This window comes from Dermochelys coriacea, chromosome 26, assembly GCF_009764565.3.
Source record: "Dermochelys coriacea isolate rDerCor1 chromosome 26, rDerCor1.pri.v4, whole genome shotgun sequence".
In the NCBI taxonomy this organism is placed as follows: domain Eukaryota; kingdom Metazoa; phylum Chordata; order Testudines; family Dermochelyidae; genus Dermochelys; species Dermochelys coriacea.
This window is the reverse complement of record NC_050093.1, coordinates 3,056,024-3,076,121: the sequence shown is the minus strand read 5'-3', so window position 1 is coordinate 3,076,121 and position 20,098 is coordinate 3,056,024. Positions and strand designations below refer to the sequence as shown.

Sequence of the window (20,098 nt, the reverse complement as noted above, 5' to 3'; positions counted from 1 at the left end):
TAAATCAAGTCACAGAGAGGTTATATGGTTAGCCAGCAAGTTATGAACTACGGTGGGGAGAGGTTGGAGTAGTACCCAGGTGTCTCAGCTCTCACTGCTATAACCACTAGATTCACTTTTTCCTCGTAATTATTTTGTATTAGTCCACTTCTAAAAACCACTTCTAGAAACCAAAATCATGGTCAGTAAAGGTGTCAGTGGTTAAAGGCAGGAGACACCATAAAAATACGTTACTTTTTTGAAAGACTATTTCTTTTTAATAACCTCACATATAAAAACAAAAATTCCCAGCCTTGCTAGATCAGACAGTCCTGTACTCGAAAGCTGCCATTAGGCTGTCAGAAGGGTCTAAGGGCCCAAATTTTCAAGGGTTCTAAGGCCCAGAAAGGTGCCTACTAGGACTTTAAACACCTGCTAAGAAGGTTAGGTGTCCAACTCCCATTGATTTCAGCGAAAGTAGGGGTGCAATGCATGAGTAACTAAGGTACCTATGAGTTAGGTATCTAAATCCCCAGGTGTGGCACCAAATCTCCTGCTTGGCTGCCACCTAACTTTGTAGACACCTAAATTCACTCAGGGTGCCTAGCTTTCCTCTGTAAAAATTCCCTAAGTGCCTAAGCTTTAGATCTTGGGAGGCACTCACTGCTGCTCCATGCTCTGGGCCGTGCCACCTATCTCCCACCTAAGCCTCGGAGTGACTCCGGAACTGGGGGAAGATAGGCATTCAGCTGCCTAAGTCATGTGCAGGGCACAATCCGGTAGGCTGCCTCTGAGCAGATCTACAGGATTGGGTCACATTCAAAAGCCAGCTAGAGGAGGAGGTAGTGGCATCCATTTTATAACTTTTAAATCATGTGTGAGACCCAGGTTTAATTCCCCTGTCTGTCAGCAGGGAGAAAGGATTTGAATAGAGGGTGTCCCACCACACAGGAGCTGGGTCTAACCACTGAGCTATGGGATATTCTGATGTGGGGCTCCTTCAGTGTCTCCTGCTGAAGCTGTTCCATTGTGGATAAATAACAAGTGATTGGAGTAAGGGGATGGGTCCTCTCCCACCTTCCAGGTGGATCCCTAACCACTATACTATAGGCTGTTCTGTGGGAGGAACGGGGCTTGGAACACACCCCTTCCCATCAGCTAGCTTGGGGGGCTCCCTGCCTCGCATGCTGGCTTTTGTGGATCACATTCTGAGGCACCTCTCTTTCCCTGTGCATTGTTAGTAGGGAATCTAGATGCCTAACCTGGCTTTATGGATCACAGTGTTGTTCCTGTGATTTTCTAGGCACTTAAAAGTTAGGTGTTATGGCATTCAGCATTGCAATGCCTAAGTCCCTTCATGGATTCTACCCTACATGGCTAACTTGCTTAGCCACTTTTGAATTTCCCAGTAGGTGCCTATTTGCATATTTAGATACCTATATACCTTTGAAAATCTGGCCTCAAGTGCAAATTAGGGTTGATCTTTCCTTTCTCTACTAGCATTATTACAGCAGGGCCACTGTGTGTGGTGCTGAAACAGGGCCACTACTCAGGTGGCATTAATTGAGGGGAATACTTCCAGGTAAAACAGTTGAATAATGCTAGCAACTAAGGAACCTGATGAGGTCAGCTGATGATCCAAATATAAATAAGGAAGAGGGGTTTCTATTCTCTGTCTCCATTTTGGTGGGGGGTAAGGGGGGAAAGAGATGAACTTGTTTACTTGATTTAAGCCAAGTAAAAGAACTAGAAAGGGGTGGGGGAGAAAAGAGCCCACAGAGACAGATGATGTCCGAACAGTTTGCCAAACTCTGCTGGTATGAGGCTGGCAAAACCATTCATGGAGGGGCTCTGTCTCAAAAGATCTCTGATCTTGCAAAAATGCAGACACATGTTTAAGTTTAAGAATGCAAATAGTCCCATTGACTTTGTTGGGACCACTATGTTGTTAAAGTTAAATAGGTGCTTGGCCTAGACTAGGGAAATTTGCACCAGTCTATATACAACACTATGGTTGCACTACAACAAACCCATAATACAGCTCCTTTTTTTCCCTTTTATAAGGCTTTGGAGGAAGGAGTGGATGTATTTATAGGCAGCCCATTTTCTTATTCAGTGATTTTTAATGTGTGGAGTAGGTGGCCACAGCACAGGATAGACACCTATAGTTCTATTTTCATCTTAAGATTTGAAAATACTAATGTACACCTGTTCCCCGGTAGAAGCAAATTAGGGCTTCTACTGTTGCAACCCACTATGGGAACTCACTGGGATAAATTGCACTAGCTTGTACAAACTCCATTCTATACCAGTACAGCACATCCACACTGGGGGTTTCACGGGCATAGCTTTACAGTTGCAAGACAAAATTAAAAAAAAACCCCACAATGTAGACAAAGCCTAACTGTTCACAGAATTGGGGCCGGGTGGAGACATGTAGAAGATGTCCAATAAATAGTCCAAATTAATCCATCTGAAATAAGTGGGATTACAGCATATCCATGAATGCAGGTTTCCTTTTTTAGGGGATGTGGGGTTCATACCAGAGAACCAATGACTGATGAAGACCTGCCACTGGTATGACCCTAGATTGATCTTGGAGACCAAGAGTAGAAAAGCATTGGCTGACAGTAACTTTTGGTTTGGGAAATAGGAGGAGAGAGCATAGATTATGAAGATCTTTCTTTAACATCATAGTAATCTCAGGAGCTAGCAAATACAGAAGGGGCCGATTTAAAATACCTGTTTATGTATGTTATGAAGCAGCAAACCTAGTTTTAAAAAATATGTTTAAAAGCTGGACTTTTCTGTGCAATATTTATCAGTTGCTGATGGACCATTCAATTACTTGGCTGGACATCCAGCCCCCTTACTGATCCTGATTCTCCATCATCCTAAACTTTGCAGCTGTAAATAAAACCACCCCATTTCACATCCGCAACCTTGCAAAAGTTGGGCATTTGTCATGATTTTGAGGCAGAAGTCTTAGGTTCCTCAGAAGTTAAGTGAACATTGCAGCTATATGAGCCGAGTTTGGAGGTTTTTGTGGTTGTGTCTTGTGGTTTTGGATTTCATCATAAACATTTGAGAGAGCTCTATCCGAGCCCAGCACATCTCTTCCACACATTACCTGTCTCCGGGGTATGCAACTGAAGAGCTCATAGTGAGCCAGATTCCCCTGGAGGTCAACATTACTTACACCCACAGGAATGGCCATTTGTTAGGGTCATTTTGAATGCCAAGGACTCCTAGTCTTTCCCATGGAAACTTTTAGGTTTTCCAGTAATGCTGTAATGATCACCCTGTCATGTCACAAAGTGAACAGGTTGGCAAACCTAGGTACTGAACTAAATAATCTGTGGCATAATCTAAATATATAACAGTAATTAAGTCTGACAACTTAATATGCTATTGAAATTCAAATGTACAGTAGTAATCTACAATTAAGTAATCTTTTGTAATAGCACCCTGCCAGTTTGTAAGATTTCAGGTACAGTGCTGTGTACTGTTTGGTAGCAAAAATATTGACATAAGGAAAATGTATCCAGGCAATGATCTGACATACATTCATATCAGCTACTATAATATGTGGAAAGGTAGAAAAAGGGCAATAATTCATTTTCAGGCATTTAGCTGATGTCACCAGCAGATGTTCAGAAATGCCAGTGCATGCCCAGGAGGTGCTTTTTGTGCTGCTTCTGTGCCCCACATTTCAAATGTTTTTGGGCATTTCTGTCACCTGAATTTAGTAATTGTCAGAATAGATTAGACCAGTGACCATTTAGGACCGTATTAGTGTCTAGACAGAGAGAAGGTGCAATGAATTTTACTTCCATACTCAGATAATACTTCTGTTATCCCTGTTTGTTCAGCCATTTTATATATGGTTTGTAAGAAAGACAATCCACTATCCAATATCCTGTCTCTGACTGAAATGAGACCCTGCTTTTAGTCAGAGTGCCTAGTGCAGTTTGGATTCTGCCATCTTTACTTTGAATAATGCCTTACTCAATGATTAGTCCAATTAATAGTCACCTACTGAGATATTACAGTGATGGGCACTAATATAAGTACTTAGATGTTGATTGATAGAACATAAGTAAGAGAGACCAAATCAGATCCTATCCAAACAAGAGATGGGGAAAGCAGACAATTTAGCACAGTCTCTGAAAACTGTCTTTAAATAAAATGGGTCTGGTTTTCCCACTAATGTAAATCAGAAATAACTCCTTGAAGGCACCCAGAAAGTAAGGGGAGAATCAGGACTAATGTTTTCCAGGAGGCCTTCCCATGTCTCTCTTAAACCACTGGCTTATGTCTTGAGTTCCAAAATGCAGGCCATTTTGCTTTCCCCTTCACTTTTGCTACACATGTCCTATCCCATTTCTTTACAGCCTCCTTCAAGGGGAAAAAAAACCACCCTTGGAGTGCAAATTGGCTTACTAGGGGCTTTGTGCCTAACAACACTATTACCAGCCCCGCTGCTCCACAGAGAGTAATTATATTTTAGTTATGATGTCAATAAGCGGCTCCCAGGAGAGCTTTTCTTTCTTAATCCTTTGAAACTCTGAGTGAATAAAATGCAGCGTGGAAAAGCAAACCAAGGCAAGAAGCTTTCTATTTATAGGAAGTGCTTTGGGATTTTTATATGACAATGACATTTTTTTAGGTTCAGGTAAGTGCCTTTCTACACGTGTCAGTCTCTGAACCATTGTCTTCCTGCCTTTACCTCTCTCTTCTCTCCCCATGTTATTGTTGATTGTTTCTGCAGAGGCAGTTGGCAGAGTGAGAACACTGGAGAATGAATCAGAGCCAAGTTATAAAAGGATCCCCATCATCACAGAGCTGAGTAAGTTATTCTTTGGGAACACATTTCACAGAAGCGATATGCGTACTGCATTATTTATTTACCCCAGGTCCCCTTTAAAATTCACAGACAGAAAACAACAAGCACTGCATGTCCAAGGAGCATTAAAAGGGTTGACTTAAATGTTAATTTGGTGGCTTTGAAGAAGTCCGGGGAAAAAAAACCTATAACAGCGTTACAAAATCCCCAGTGTGTAGTGAGTCTGTTTAGGAGAGAAAGGATACCCTTACAGCTATGCAACTGACCTACACATCAGGAGATCTGGGTTCAGTACCTGGTTCTGCTGCAGACTCCCTCTGGGATCTGGGCAAGTCCCTTAATCTCTCTGTGTCTCAGTTCCCAATCTGTAAAATTAGGGCTAGTACCACTTCCCTCTTTCATCTCATTTGTACTACACTGTCATCTAGAGGCCTCAGCCCACTCTCCAGAAAGACAATCCCTGTGCCAAAGAGCATGCAATCTATGTACCACCTGCCTCACAGAGGTGTGCTGTGAAGATCATTCAGAATGATGGTGAGGGATTCAGACATTACTGTGATGGGGTCCATATTAGTCTGGAGACAGCTTGAGAGCTCAACGCATTTTATATCAGACCCAGTGAATACGTCTGTCCTTCACATCCCATATTGTTCAGCCACTCTGGATTTCATTTATAACAGAGACAACCCACAATGCTTTTTAATGCTACTCTTGGCTGTTTCATCTTCATCCCCTGGTGATTACCTATTAAATCCATTAATTAGAAACATGTGCAATGATTAACTGATTACTAGTAACATAGCAGGCAGTGTGACACCAGAGTGGTATGGCTGGGCTGCTAGTCTCCGGGGATGCGGATGTTTAGTTCCATTTAGAGTGCTGACACAAGGCAGTACTCATCAAATTAGCATTGTGTGTCACTAGGCGTTCTGACTGAACCCTGACTCCATCAGCCACTGTTTTGTTTGGCATGATCCTTAGAAGTGCCATGTGCATTGAACAACTCAGTGACAGTTCTGTCAATTCCAGAACCACCCTCCATTCATAACTGAGCCAGAACCAATGACCTGCCCTTCCTTCTTGTCCATATGTAACCATCTCTCAGAATCAGCACAGCACAGCTTATGGTAACTCTTTCAAAACTCGATCCCCTGAGGCAGTGGTAGGAATGGCTGAGATGGTTTGAATAGGAGGTTTACTCGTTTGTCTGAGGTTTGACAATGTTATTTTATTTATTTATTTTATTGTTTCTCCTATTTCCATGATTTTCTGTGCTTCCCAGTTCCAGCTGGGGCAGGAAGTAACAGTACTGAAAAGTTTCAGAGTAGCAGCCCTGTTAGTCTGTATTCGCAAAAAGAAAAGGAGGACTTGTGGCACCTTAGAGACTAACAAATGTATTTGAGCATAAGCTTTTGTGAGCTACAGCTCACTTCATTGGATGCGTTCAGTGGAAAATATAGTGGGGAGATTTATACACACAGAGAACATGAAACAATGGGCGTTACCATACACACTGTAATGAGAGAGTGATCACTTAAGGTGAGTTATTACCAGCAGGAGAGCGGGGGGGACCTTCTGTAGTGATAATCAAGGTGAGCCATTTCCAGCAGTTGACAAGAACATCTGAGGAAAAGTAGGGGGTGGGGGAAAAAACAAGGGGAAATAGTTTTACTTTGTGTAATGACCCATCCACTCCCAGTCTCTATTCAAGCCTCAGTTAATTGTATCCAGTTTGCAAATTACTGAAAAGTTGTGGTGATGGAGCTTGTGGCCCGGTAGTCATTACACTTGGAGTAACTGTTAATGAAGAATCCAGAGACACATTAGAAAAATAACCACCTTTCTACCGGGAGATTCTATTTGGCTGAGCTAATTGAAACTGCACCAGTTGGAGAGAAAGAAAAATGTAGCTCTCCACAGAAACCTCATCTTCACCAAAGCTACCCAAGGTCCAGTGGCTGTACATTCTACCCATGTAGGTCTCCATCCCTATAGTATATAAGCAGCTCACGTCCCTTAATGAATTTACCCTCACAACACCCCATGATATAGGGACATATGACTACCTCATCTTACAGAGGTAAATGAATGAATAAATGAGTAAATGAATTCTCTGCATCAGTCTTCACTGCAGAGGATGAGGAAGATACCCTCACCTGAGCCATTTCTTTTAGGTGACAAATCTGAGGAACTGTCCCAGATTGAGGTGTCAATAGAGGAGATTTTGGAACAAATTGGTAAATTAAACAATAATCAGTCATCAGGGCCAGATGGCATTCACTCAAGAGTTCTGAAAATATGAAATTATAGAACTGCTAACTGTGGTATGTAACCTATCACTTAAATCAGCTTTTGTACCAGATGACTAGAGGATAGCTAGTGTGACACCACTTTTAAAAAAGGCTCCAGAGGTGAACCTGGCAATTACAGGTCAATAACCCTAACTTCAGTTACAGGCAAATTGGTTGAAACTATAATAAAGAACAAAATTATCAGACACATGGATGAACACAATTTGTTGGGGGAAGAGTCAACATGGCTTTTGTAAAGGGAAATCATGCCTCACTGATCTATTAGAATTCTTTGATGGGGTCAACAAACAAGGGGATAAGGGTGATCCAGTGGATATAGTGTACTTGGACTTTCAGAAAGCCTATCACAAAGTCCCTCACTAAAGGCTCTTAAGCAAAGTCAGGAGTCATGGGATAAGAGGGAAGGTACTTTCATGGATCAGTAACTGGTTGAAAGACCAGAAACAAAGGGCTGGAATAAATGGTCAGTTTTCAGAATGGAGAGGCATAAATAGTGGTATCTCTAGATGATACAAATTACTCAAATTAGTTAAATTCAAAACTGACTGCGAAGAGTTACGAAGGGATCTCACAAAACTGGGTGACTGAGCAACAAAATGGCAGATGGAATTCCGTGTTGATAAATGCAAAGTAATGCACATTGGAAAGCATCCTCCCAACTATACATACAAAATGATGGATGTTGCAGGGCAGTCAAAAAAGCTAACCGAATGTTGGGAGCCATTAGGAAAGAGATAGATAATAAGGCAGGAAATATCATAATGCCACTATATAAATCCATGGTACCTCCACACCTGGAATACTGCGTGCAGTTCTGGTCGTTCCATCTCAAAAAAGATATATTAGAATTGGAAAAGGTACCGAGAAAGGCAACAAAAATGATTAAGGTTCCATATGAGGAGAGATTCAGAAAACTGGGACTGTTCAGCTTGGAAAAGAGACGACTAAGGGGAGATACGATAGAGGTCTATACAATCATGACTGGCATGGAGAAAGTGAATAAGGAAGCGCTATTTAACCCTTCAAATAACCCACAAACCAAGGGTGACCAATGAAATTAATAGGCAGCAGGTTTAAAACTAACAAAAGGAAGTACAATGCAGAGTCAACCTGTGAAACTCATTGCCGGGGATGTTGTGAAGGCCAAAAGTATAACTGCATTCAAAAAAGAATTAGTTAAGTTCCCGGAGAATAGCTTCATCAATGGCTATGAGCCAAGATGGTCAGGGATGCAACCCCACGATCTGGATGTCCCTAAGCTTCTGGCTGCCAGATGCTGGGACTGGATGACAGGATGGATCTCTTGATAATTTCCCAGTTCTGTTCATTTCCTTTGAAACATCTGGCATTAGACACTGTTAGAAGATAGGATATTGGGCTAGATGGACCATTGGTCTGGCCCAGTGTGGCTGTTCTTCTGTTATGTACAGAAGGAGACTTGAGGTATAGAGAGATCTCATGACTTGCTCAAGGTCATATAGGGGATCTGGGGCAGAACCAGAAATTGCCCCCAGCTCTCCTGAGTCCCAATCCAGTGCCTTAGCCACAAGACCATCCTTATTTACATCCTCAAAACAACATCTTACTGATTGATCGTACCCTATGGTCCTGATGCTGCCTTATCACAGCTTAATTTCCCATAGGTGCCAGGAAGCAGCAGAAATCATGAAAGAAGGTTGAGCTCTGAGGGTTCCAGCCTGATTTCATTAGTGTTCTGTCACATGTCTTGGTACTGATAGTTTGGAAGTGATTACAAAGCTTAGGTTTAGGACACGATGCCTCACTTAGATTGTAAGCTCTTTGGGGCATTGACCATCTTTTTGTACAGCACCTAGCACTATAGGGTACCATCCATGACTGGGATTTCTAGCCAGTATTGCAATAGAAATAATAATCAAATAACACATGTCCTACTAGCATCTCAGACCTATGGGCCACTCTGACACTTGAATTTCCCATAGTCATGCTTTGATATTTACTTGTGCTGTGGTCTGTGCTTTTATTTCTCTGGCCTCCCAGCATCTCAAAATGTTTTGAGCCAGCTGTTACGATTCAGCCTCACTGATGAGAGAATGTGTTATCAAGCTGATGGCTTGAGACAGGCAATGGACCAAGTGCACAATTCCCTCCTTAATTCCATGTGGCAGTGGAGGGGAAAACACCTGAAATCAGTTGACATGGCTTTGCATTTTAGTCATGTTAGATCTTTGACAAAATAATGAATTGGGGTCAGTCCCTTAGCACATGCTTCCCTGCCCCCACTGTGGCCTAGAACAGAAATGGAAATCTGTTTGCAGACTCAGGGGTAAGGTAGGAAGGCAAATGCCCTCAAGAATTTAAGACTTGAAAGCACAAAAACAGCTGTCTTGCAAAAAGTCCCTCATATAGCCCCTAGGCCAGTGAAGCACTTATGTCTGTGCCTACCTTCCAAGCCAATGGAGGAATTACTTGTGTGCTTAAAGTTAGCCATATGCATACATGCTTTGCTGGATCAGGTCTGTGGCTAACCTCTGGTCACTGCTGGGTACTACATACCAATGTCAGCAATAAGACATCCATTACCAATGTTGCCATCTACCAAAGGCATCTTCTGGATACCAGTCACACACCGCTTAAAACCTGCCAAAAGAAGCATCTTACTATCCCTTAATATCTTAGATCCTTAGTATCTTTGGGTGAAATCCTAGGCCAACTGAAGTCAGTGGGAGTTTTGACGTTCATCCCCATGGGGATAGGATTTCATCCTGTGTCTTTTAGATTGCCATCTCTTCTGGGCAAGGATTGGCCTTTGCTATATGTTTGTACAACACTTAGTACAATGGAGTCCTGACCGTGATGGCCTCTAGGAGCTGCCACAATATAATTGGTAAATAGTAAATTCCTACGAGCTCTTCAATCGCCACTTACCAAAGGAAACCCATTACAGACTCCCAGCTCCCACAGAAGCATAAGAAGGCATCAGCAGACCCAACTTCTACATTAAAAAGAGCTCTCCAGGAACTTAGACCCATTGTATTAAAAGCAGCCAAGCTGTTTCCTCAGGATTCTCATCAGCAATATGATATCTCAGTTGAATCAGCATTGCCAAGGTTGGCTGGCCTCTGCTGTAATTACTGTGAGATCATGATGATATCCCAGTGAAGTACAAAGCTTACCCTGGCCCCTGAGGCCATGCCATCTCCTGGCAGTTGCTGACCCATGAGGCATGATAGACCGAAACACGGGCTTTTCAGTGCCAGCATAGATCCTGAGTGCCCATGAAGGAAATAGACATGGATATAGGTGTTGGAGCATCATTCCCACATCTGGAGAGTTGTGTTACTGCCCTTATACTCTGATAGGCTGCTGCTTTCCCCTTATTTATGTGGACATGAAGAGGAGTATTCAAGGAAGGGAATTAGCCAAACCAGCCACCTCCCATCAGGCTGATCTAAAACCCATTGAAGTCAATAGAATGTCTCACTGGGCGCAGTGGGCTTTTGTTCAGCCCAGGGAACTGGCTGGCAGAGTTCGGATTTCCAATGCAACAAACTTCTGATATACTCGGCTACTCCCTCGAACGCAGGGTGAATCGACATTCCTCTGGAGTTAAGGCAGCTAGATACCCCTGGTACAAGAGGCCAATAAGTGAAACAAAAAACTTAGAAACAATAACAAAACCCCCCTAAACAGGAAAGAATGGGGAAAAAAACAAAACAGGTTATTTCAATCTGTGCTAGTATGTCCATGTTTTTTATACCCAGATTCTTAAGGGCCGATCAATGGAGCAATACTGATTTATACCCATTGAAAGTCTGGCACCCAAAATGTAGGTTGGTTAAATTTTTGTGTACAGAATACATTGCTGAATGATAATGCCAGTGTCACCAGGTATCAGAAGCCTTTCAACAGCAATGTGAAACTGGCCAATTTTAGACACCTTCTTTAAGCATCTGTTCAAATTCCTCCTAGCTTTGCAGGGCACAAAATACATTAATCAGTAATCACAGAAAGGTTACTTGTTAAGGTTTTATTTTTAATGGAAAAAATGGGTTCTTGGTCTTAATTCCGTTGCTCATTCTGTCCCACTCCAGCTGTGTTGCTGTCATTCATCAACATTCTCACTGGCATAGCTAGAATACGAGCATATACCTAGTACATTCAGCAGCACAGCAGGTGCCTTCTGCCTGGACGGATTTACACAGTCTATTAAAAACAGAAAAGAAAGTTAAAGCAATGCCATTTTTTATTATGAGGATTTCTTCAAGAACTATATTTTGGCTCTTAAATGTGGGCAAGACTGGGAGACTGCCTGATATCCCGCCATGTCCCATAACTTAAGAATTGGTGTGTGTGGCGTGGGGAGGGAGTTTCAAAAAATTAACTAAATAAATTTAAACAGCAATTTTTTTCTGATTCTATAATTAATCAGTGGAAGTCACTGCTACAGGATGCTGAGGCATTATGGGTAAAAGTTTCCAAAACATTTAAGTGACTGATAAGGCAAAGTCCCACTTTCAAAAAAGTCATTTTTGAAAATGAGGCTTTAGTTCCTAAGTCATTTGGGTGCTTTGGAAACTTTTACCCCATGTCACTAAGGTCTGGGTTCTTGGTGTGATAAGCTTTTGCCCCAGTGCACAACTGGTCAGGTACATTAAACACTTTTTTCCCCTTCTTCCTCTAAAGCAATAGGTTCTGGCTAATGCAGGAGACAGGATAATGGGCTAGGCTAATGAATCATTGTTCTGTTCTCATCCTGTATGATAACTACAGTGTTTTTAACATCTTTAGTGTTCCTTCTTTGATTGATTGATTGATTGATTGATTGATTGATTGATTCTACAGACACTACATCGAATGTCCAGTTCATTGATCGCCACATTAGCAGCGACTCTCAGATCCCAGAACAGGAGCTGTATCTCAGCTCCACTGGTGGTATCTTCTCAGATAGCTTTTTGGATTCTCTCTTGTCCACTGTAAGTACATCACTGACTCCGGTAACTGGTTGCCTCATAAACAACCATTCGCTAGGACAGGGACAACCGATCAAGCAACATAACAATTTCCATTTGGGATAAATCCACTAAGTCTCCCATCCTGTCTCCAAAAACAGCCAATACCACCTGCTTCAGAGCAAGGTGCAAGAAACTCTGCTATAGGCAATGATGGGGTTAGTTAGAGGTTGGCTTATTCCCTAATATAGGAGAGTTTATAGCTCTTCCAAAACTCTTGTATATTTTTAATCCTTTAAATTTTATAGCTCTAGATATTCCTGTTATCCAGAGAAATGTTTACTCCTTTATTGAATCCTGCTCTTGGCCTCAATGATATCTTGTGGCAGTGAGTTCCACAGGTTTATGCGAATCCGGAGAACCATCAGTTCCAAGAGACATCTCATTCCGTGCACACCATTGTCAGCACTCGCATTCTCTGTGCCAGGGGTTCTCAAAGGTTATTGCACTACAACCCCCTGCTGACAACAAAAATTACTACACGACCCCAGGAGGAGGGACCGAAGCCTGAGCCCACCTGAGCCTCGCTACCCTCGGTGGGGGTGGGCAGGCCCAAAACCTGAGCCCTACCACTCCAGGTGGGGAGGGCCAAATCCAAATCCCAAGGGCTTTAGCCCCAGGCAGGGGCCTGTAATCTGATCCCCACCATCCAGGGCTGAAGCCCTCAGACTTCGACTTCTGCCCCGGGAAGTAGTGCTTGAGCTTTGCTTTGGCCCCAGACCCCAGCAAAGCTAATGCCAGCCTTGGTGGCCCCATTAAAACAGGTTGTCCTGACCCACACTTTGAGAACCGCTTCTCTATGCTGTATAAATAAGAGTTAGCTGGAGTTATTTTATAGTGTTTTCATTAGAGGTTTTTTTTTTTAAAGAATCCTTACTTGCTGTAAAAGATATTTAGGATGAGTCTGACTTTTTTTTAGCATGATTTAGATCAGGAGCAAGCTGTTCCTCTGAAGGGAAATGTATTCGTTCAAACCATCATTACCTTTGACACCATTTGGACCCTTTGTTGGAAATCACAATAGTAGTGCCAAAAACTGAATGGCCCATGAAGATTCAAACTTCTTGCTCATCCATGGGAGGGAGGGACGGGGGAGTGGGAGAAGGTACCTCCAGGTCTGGCTTGAGGTGCATTGGTGAGCTGAAAAGTGGAGGGACATTTGCATGACCACTACCTTGCTATAACTGATGTGGAGATAAACACAACACTTCATTCTCCAGGGATGTCTGTCTGGCATCAGCATGGAAATTCAATTGGGCTGGATTGCAAAGCAAAGTCAATGGGAGTAGTATGTTTTCTACAAAGAGATTTAGGCGTACAACTAATTCTACACGTGTTGCCACAATCATAGACCTGATGTGGTCCAGATGTCTGCAAGCCCCATCAGATTAGGTCCCTTACAAAAGAGGGAAAGGTTTGAACCTGCAAAAAATTTTGGCAATGGCTCTGTATAACATTTGTATCTTTAAGAGTGTGTTTAACATGGTACATGGGATTAAAAATGTAAGGAGAGCAGAGAGAACATGACAGTTCCCTACCCCCATAACATATTCATGTCAGATCGCTGACAGAAGTGAGTGATACTGTTGGTAGTGACACGGATGATGGAAAGTGTGGGGCAGTTAAGCCAACATTTTGTCAGGAAGACAGCAGCTCAATTCATAATAAGCCTGCATCTCCCAAACTGGCTGCCCTTCTTTCTTAACTGTGCCACCTCCCATCCCCCCACGACCTTCGGTGCTGCAGTCAAGTTACACGTGACTGGCCTTGGATTCAGGTGTAACAAGATACTGCTTGGGCGGCAGTTTTAAAGAAATTGAATAAATACACCACAAACCTCTTGAAGGGATAAGCGGTCCAAAAAAAAAAAGAGTGTCAAGTCCAGTTATGCTTTCCTGAGAAGGCTCCAGTGTTAGGGAAAGTATTATATGGCTGCTAGTCACTGATATGTCAGTCAGCCTGACTGTAATTAAGGATTGCTGGTGTCAAGTGTAAAAGTAACTTGAGATCTAGCATGACCTGTCTTAAAGGATAAAATTTCACTCAGGCTTCAGATCCCAAGTCAATCCAGGAATAATCAACTCTTAGGTCTAATTTTTCAGCAGGAGAATGTCTTTGGTCAGATTCAGCTGGTCATTAAATGTAGGGAAGAAGGAAAAGAGACATGATATTGTTTAGTCAGGCAGAGGGTTGGGAAAAGCAAAGCAAGCGAATGAGAATAAAGAATAGAGGAAAGCATTCAGCCGTTAAAGATCATCTCCGCTTTCCCATCATTGTGAAGATCTGCTGAAAGCTCCTGGGTTTTTGAGCTGCCTGAGAGCCAGTTTGTTGTTTTCCTGTAACTGGAAAGGACGGTGCTAGAGAGGCCTGTGTGGAGGAAAAGCAATGACAGTAGATTCCGTCAAGTGAAGCATAACCCCCTCGGAAGTCCAAAGTAGAAATGGCTCTCACGCTAACCTGATACTTGATGGCTTGCGGGGCAGAAAGGAGCTATATAGTGCAAGAAGAGAGAGAGGATGGTTTTGTGGTTAAGGCACTGAAAAGAGTTCAATTAATGGCTCTGCCATAGGTTTCCTGTATGATGGGGGGCAACTCATGCAGGGCCAGGTTTGCAAATGCTCAGCACATACAGTTGGTCTGGATTTTCCATCATGCTCAGCACCCAACATGCAGTCAATGGGACTAACTGGGTAACTGCTCAATAATGTGAGAAAAGGGTTCACAGCCTGTCCTGTCGTATGCAGTGGCATTCCAGGGGTACCTATGCTCTTCAGGCTGTAACCAAATAACAGATGGAGAAGTCAGTAGGGTCTCCCTCTTTCATCACAAGAACTTGGCTCCTTTACAGTGAGCTTGGAGATCCATTTTAAGCATACTGAAACTTGCCTGCGTGCATATACTCTTACACATCTCTTTACTTGTTTTGCCCCTTTCAAACTTCTACAGTATAGCTAAGCAAAGAAAGTACAGAATGAGGGTGACATACAAATCCTATTAATTCACCCACGTATGGAAATGCAATTCTTTTGATGTCAAAAAGTACAGCAACGATATGTTAAATAGCTCAGCACTCTTCAGTTAAATATGTAAAATGCAGATTCCTCTGGAGCAGTATCACTTCAGAATAACCCTGAACTACAGCTCCTTATTTTAAAAGGCTGATAATTACTCTAACAGCATTATAGCCTTTTGCCCAACAATGTGTTCATATATTCTTAAGCGGATTTGAGTTTTTAGCTTGGATTTAGTAACACCATTCGTTCTCCACAGCTTGTTTAGTTTTTCCTCCTGAGAATGAAGGTGACAGATTCCATAAGATTGCTACTAGTGGGAAATTTAGTTTTTGAGAAAGAGTAGAAATTAAATTATTTGATGCATTCAGATTATGGACAGAGGAAATCGGTTCAAATAAACATAAGGAAAATGCTTTTTTTTTTTTGCCCCAAATTTTGAATTTGAACCACACACTTTTTTTTTCAGGTTTGCAAAAGCTCAGTTGTCTTTTTTCCCGCTGCTTCTGTCTTCTAATGTTTCAGGGTGTGCTTTACAGTTTCTGCCGAGAGCCTCCTTATCTAGCTTAAATGGCTGGCATGGATTCTCCTTGTGGAGTTACTTACGTTGTGAAGAGTGTGTTTCAGAAAGTATCTTTCTAAGTTGCTAGCATTTTTTGCCCACTATTATTCGTATAAATGAATTCACAAAGTGCAGGACAATAGACGATTAGGCCCACTGTGTCCTGCAGAGTTTGGACTGTACACTTAATGAGTATTCTATTTTGCCAGTCTGGGGGGATATTTTGAAAGCTCAATGTGTTAGTTCTGTCTTCACCAGTCTTCTTCCAAAACAGAGGGTCCATGAAGCTAAAGCGCTCTGCATAAATTTAAAAAAAAATAACCACAGAATTAGGGTGCTAGAATCAGAAGACCTGGGTTTTCTTTCCATCCCTAACACTGACCTCTGTATGAGCTTGGACAAGTCTTTTCACTACTTGCTGCCTCTATTTCCCCTTTCACGCCTTGTCTGACTTTGTCTATTTAGACTGTAATCAGAGACAGATGGAAATTTGTCAACTAAATATTTTTGCATTGGAAAATACAGATTCATCAAAACCAAAACTTTTCTCAGAAAAGGGTTGGTTTCAATGAATTTCCTGTTCTGAAAAACTTTTGAAAATAGAAGTTTCAAAATTTCCAGAATGTCCCCTTTTTTTGACATTTTCTCAGTGAAGAGTTCCATTTTTTTGACTCCAAACAACTTTTTGTTTAGAAATTTAAGATAAGTTATTGCAAAAAGCATTTAAGAAAATAAGAAGCTCAAAATCGAAACGAAACGTTTCTGTTGACCCAATTCAATTTCACACACTCCTCCCCCAGATTTCTGGTTCATTAAGATTGTTGAGATTTTTTCACATTTTGTCCTGATTCAGGACAGGAATTCTTTTTCGTTTTAATCTAATGGGGGAGAGGGGCTGGTGAGGTAGGGGGGAGAAGTCCCATTTTCTGACCAGGTCTAGTCAAAACACTGGAGCACACACTGTGGAGAATAATCCTGCACCAACAGGGATTGCTCTACTAGAGGTGACGCATAGGTAGTTTCCATCTTAAAGTGATAGGGTAATCGCTTTTGTCAGCCTGATATAAACCGGAGGTTTTTCTGTCTGCTGTGACCTTCCTTTCCAGACCTACCGTAACCACCACGTTTTGGCTCTGCTCCAGACTCTGGTGACAGGTGGGACAAGCCCTGAGTTGGAGGAACAGCTGGCAGAGAAGAATGTGCTGTGTGGCAGTTTCAGCAGTACAGCATACGTGGCCCCCAGAGCTAGGTGCAAACTTGCGCTTATGCCTCTGTCCAAGAGACTGTTAACAGATTCCCGGGTGAGTTATAGCACCATCTTGATAGTGTTGCCCTTTACGGGCTTGGTTGTGATCTCACACTGGTGCAAATTAGAAGTAACTCCCCTGAAGTTAATGGAAACCCAGTGTTGAGAGTATAATCAGATCCCATATCACTATTCAGTGCAGCAGTGTGAACAGACTAAACTGTGAATATGGCATGTCCTGTATCTCAGTGTTTTATGGGGTAAATATGTCATGACAATGCACTGATTAGTGAGTTGGTTACCAAGTGCAGTCAGTAAATATCTCCTCCCTTATCCAGCCTCACCCCCTCTGCAGTCTGTGAGTAGCCAGTGGTGACTGTCTCAACAATATCCTGTCCATTCTGAAGCCTCCTTTATTTTTACAGCAAGAGATTTTGGAACTTTCATAAGACTATGACCAAGCACAAAATATCCCATGATTCACTTGTGTAGCTGGGATATTGGCTGTACTAATATGATATTGACACTCTGGCCTGCTGCAAATCTCAGAGTGAAATATCACCTAAATCACCCTCTATCAACTTATCCTCTTGTTGTTCTCTTACCAAAATGCTGGTGACTACTGACCAGGGCCTGGCCTAGATGAGTCTCTTTCTCTTCCAAAGATACCTGGCTTCCTTTGTTCCTGATTTCTGTCCACGGTCATCTCTCCAGTGGTCATTATTGTCTCCTTCATACAAATCCACAGGGACCAATGGGAAGTGGGGGGGTGGGAATCCTGGCATGTACCATGTACCAAGGCGAGTGAGTGTGACTCTCAAGGCTAGGCATTGCTCATCCTTATTAAGTATTTTGAAAACCATTCTCCAAATGAAGGCCCTGATTCAGCAAAGCACTTCGGTCAATGAGACTTAAGCAAGTGCTTAAAGTTAAGAACGTGCTTATGAGCTTTGCTGAATCAGGGTTTGTCTTTTCTCTGACTGCTGAGTATGAAACACAACCATTCGCACATGCCCTAGTGGAGACATAAGACTAAGCTGACATATGTAAAATTCAGGTTCATTAAATTGGATCTGAATCTGTGGCTAAGGGTGTCAGATATCCTTTCTTAATATTACTTAGATTGTAAACTCTGTAGGGCAGGGTCCTTTTTTTATTCCGTGCTTCTACAGCACCAAGCACTATGGGGTCCATGACTGGGGCTCCTCAGTGCTACTGAAATACCAATAATAAATAATAATAAATCTGCTAATCGACTGATCTCACCAGTAGGCTGAACGACACCATTCCAGCTAAGAGTACTTTTTGTTCTCTCACTGCAGGTTTCCTTTGGAGACATTTACTGCAAAGCATTAGACTTGTTTGGAATCCTTTGCTTTGGACTCTACCGTCTGACAGAAGAGCCCAATCCATACAGGAATAGGGGAGTGCATTTTATTTGAAACTGTGTTTTATATTTACTTCAGTTTGAGCTGGGCAAGAAAGATCCAAAAAAAATCTGTTTAATCAATCATAATCATAATCCTGCAATTATTTTAGATGGTGGGCAAGGAGATACAATCAATTCTGGAGTGCTCATGAAAACAAAGGAGTCACAGATTCGCTAATTGCATGTGCAGTGCAGGCAGATGAAGCTTTCACATGGCTCTAACAAGACACCTCAGTCTTGACTTGAAGCTCAGATGCTAACCTTAAACTAGAGCAGCCCCAGCTTTTACATTGCTGTGCTTCCATGATATCATAATCCTGGTCCCTTCCCCAGTCTGAGTCAAGATATGCACCCTTGTTATGGCTCTAGGTATCCCCTGAACAGAGACTTTTAGATATATGTAATTCTGTGGTGGTTACAGTGCCTACTATGGGCTAGCATGAGAGATAATGATGCTTATTTAATATCTAATTATTCAATACGTGTGAACACTGACCTTTAGCGAGAGGCCAGAGTGTGATGTTAGTGGGGTTGTCCAAATTCATAGATTCCACAGATTTTAAAGTCAGAAGAGAGCACAATGATCATCTAAACTGATCTCCAGCATGACCAAGACCAGAGAATCCCACCCAGTGATTCCTGCAATGAGCCAAAAACGTTGGTTGAACTAGAGCAACTCTCTTAAAAAGACACCCACTCTTCAAGGGATAAAGCATTTATCCCATCCCTTGGCAATCTCTTCCAGTGATTAATTAACCTCAATTAAAAATTTACATCTTATTCCTAGGTATAAGTGAGGGCAGAAGAAAGCCCTATGAATGGTACAGTATAGTATGCATCTTCTAATTCAGGAGTTGGTAACCTTCGGCACGCGGCCCATCAGGGTAATCCGCTGGCAGGCCGTGAGACATTTTGTTTACATTGACCATCCACAGGCATGGCCCTCCGCAGCTCCCAGTAGCTGCAGTTCACCGTTCCTGGCCTATGGGAGCTGCGGAAAACAGCGGGCCACAGAGACGGGCTGGCTGCCTCTTCCCACAGCTCCCATTGGCCAGGAACGGCAAACCATGGCCACTGGGAGCTGCGGGAGGCCGTGCGTGCGGATGGTCAACGTAAACAAAATGTCTCACGGCCCGCCAGCGGATTACCCTGATGGACCGCATGCCGAAGGTTGCCGACCCCCGTTCTAATTATTCAAAAGGATTTTTCAAGTGCAGTTAAACATTGCAAAAAGATGCTATTCCCTAGCTATCCTGAGCATTACTTAGCAAAGGTCAAAGGACCCCACAGAGCTGTTGGATTCTCATGTTCTGGTGCTTTTCCAGGTATGCAATTGCTCGGCCCCCCAGTGATTTCAAGATGTTACCTACGGATATGCTGTTTTGCATTGTCCCATTCAGCACCACAGCAACTAGTGACCTGTCAGTTTATGAGGAGGATCTTTCACCGGGAGGCATCAGAACCATACAGACAGCTCCATAAAGCAAAATGAAGTGAGATTGTGGAAATAAAAAAGAATGTATTGGTTACTAAGACCCCACAATGAGCTTTCTTGGTCATTTTTTCCTAGGGATGTAGCAGGCAGTTTGAAATGCTTAAACACTGACATGAGCAACTGTGTGGCCACTCAGGCTGGGATTTTCAAAAGTGCCTACAGAAGCTAGGCATCCATTTTAACCTTTTACCCATGACCTGAACTCAGATGATCGGGTAAATAATCAT

General features: G+C 42.6%; 1 protein-coding gene across 1 annotated transcript in view; it reads left to right on the top strand.

Annotated features, from left to right (window-relative positions):
- The window catches only part of KCNU1 (potassium calcium-activated channel subfamily U member 1), a 79,153-nt gene extending 59,295 nt beyond the window's left edge, over positions 1-19,858 (top strand). The window contains exons 25-29 of the mRNA XM_043502910.1: positions 4,751-4,828; positions 11,962-12,092; positions 16,808-17,002; positions 18,270-18,376; positions 19,702-19,858. Of these exons, the coding sequence (XP_043358845.1) occupies positions 4,751-4,828; positions 11,962-12,092; positions 16,808-17,002; positions 18,270-18,376; positions 19,702-19,858 (668 nt within the window). The remainder of the gene's footprint in view (positions 1-4,750; positions 4,829-11,961; positions 12,093-16,807; positions 17,003-18,269; positions 18,377-19,701) is intronic.
- Positions 19,859-20,098: the final 240 nt, after the last annotated feature.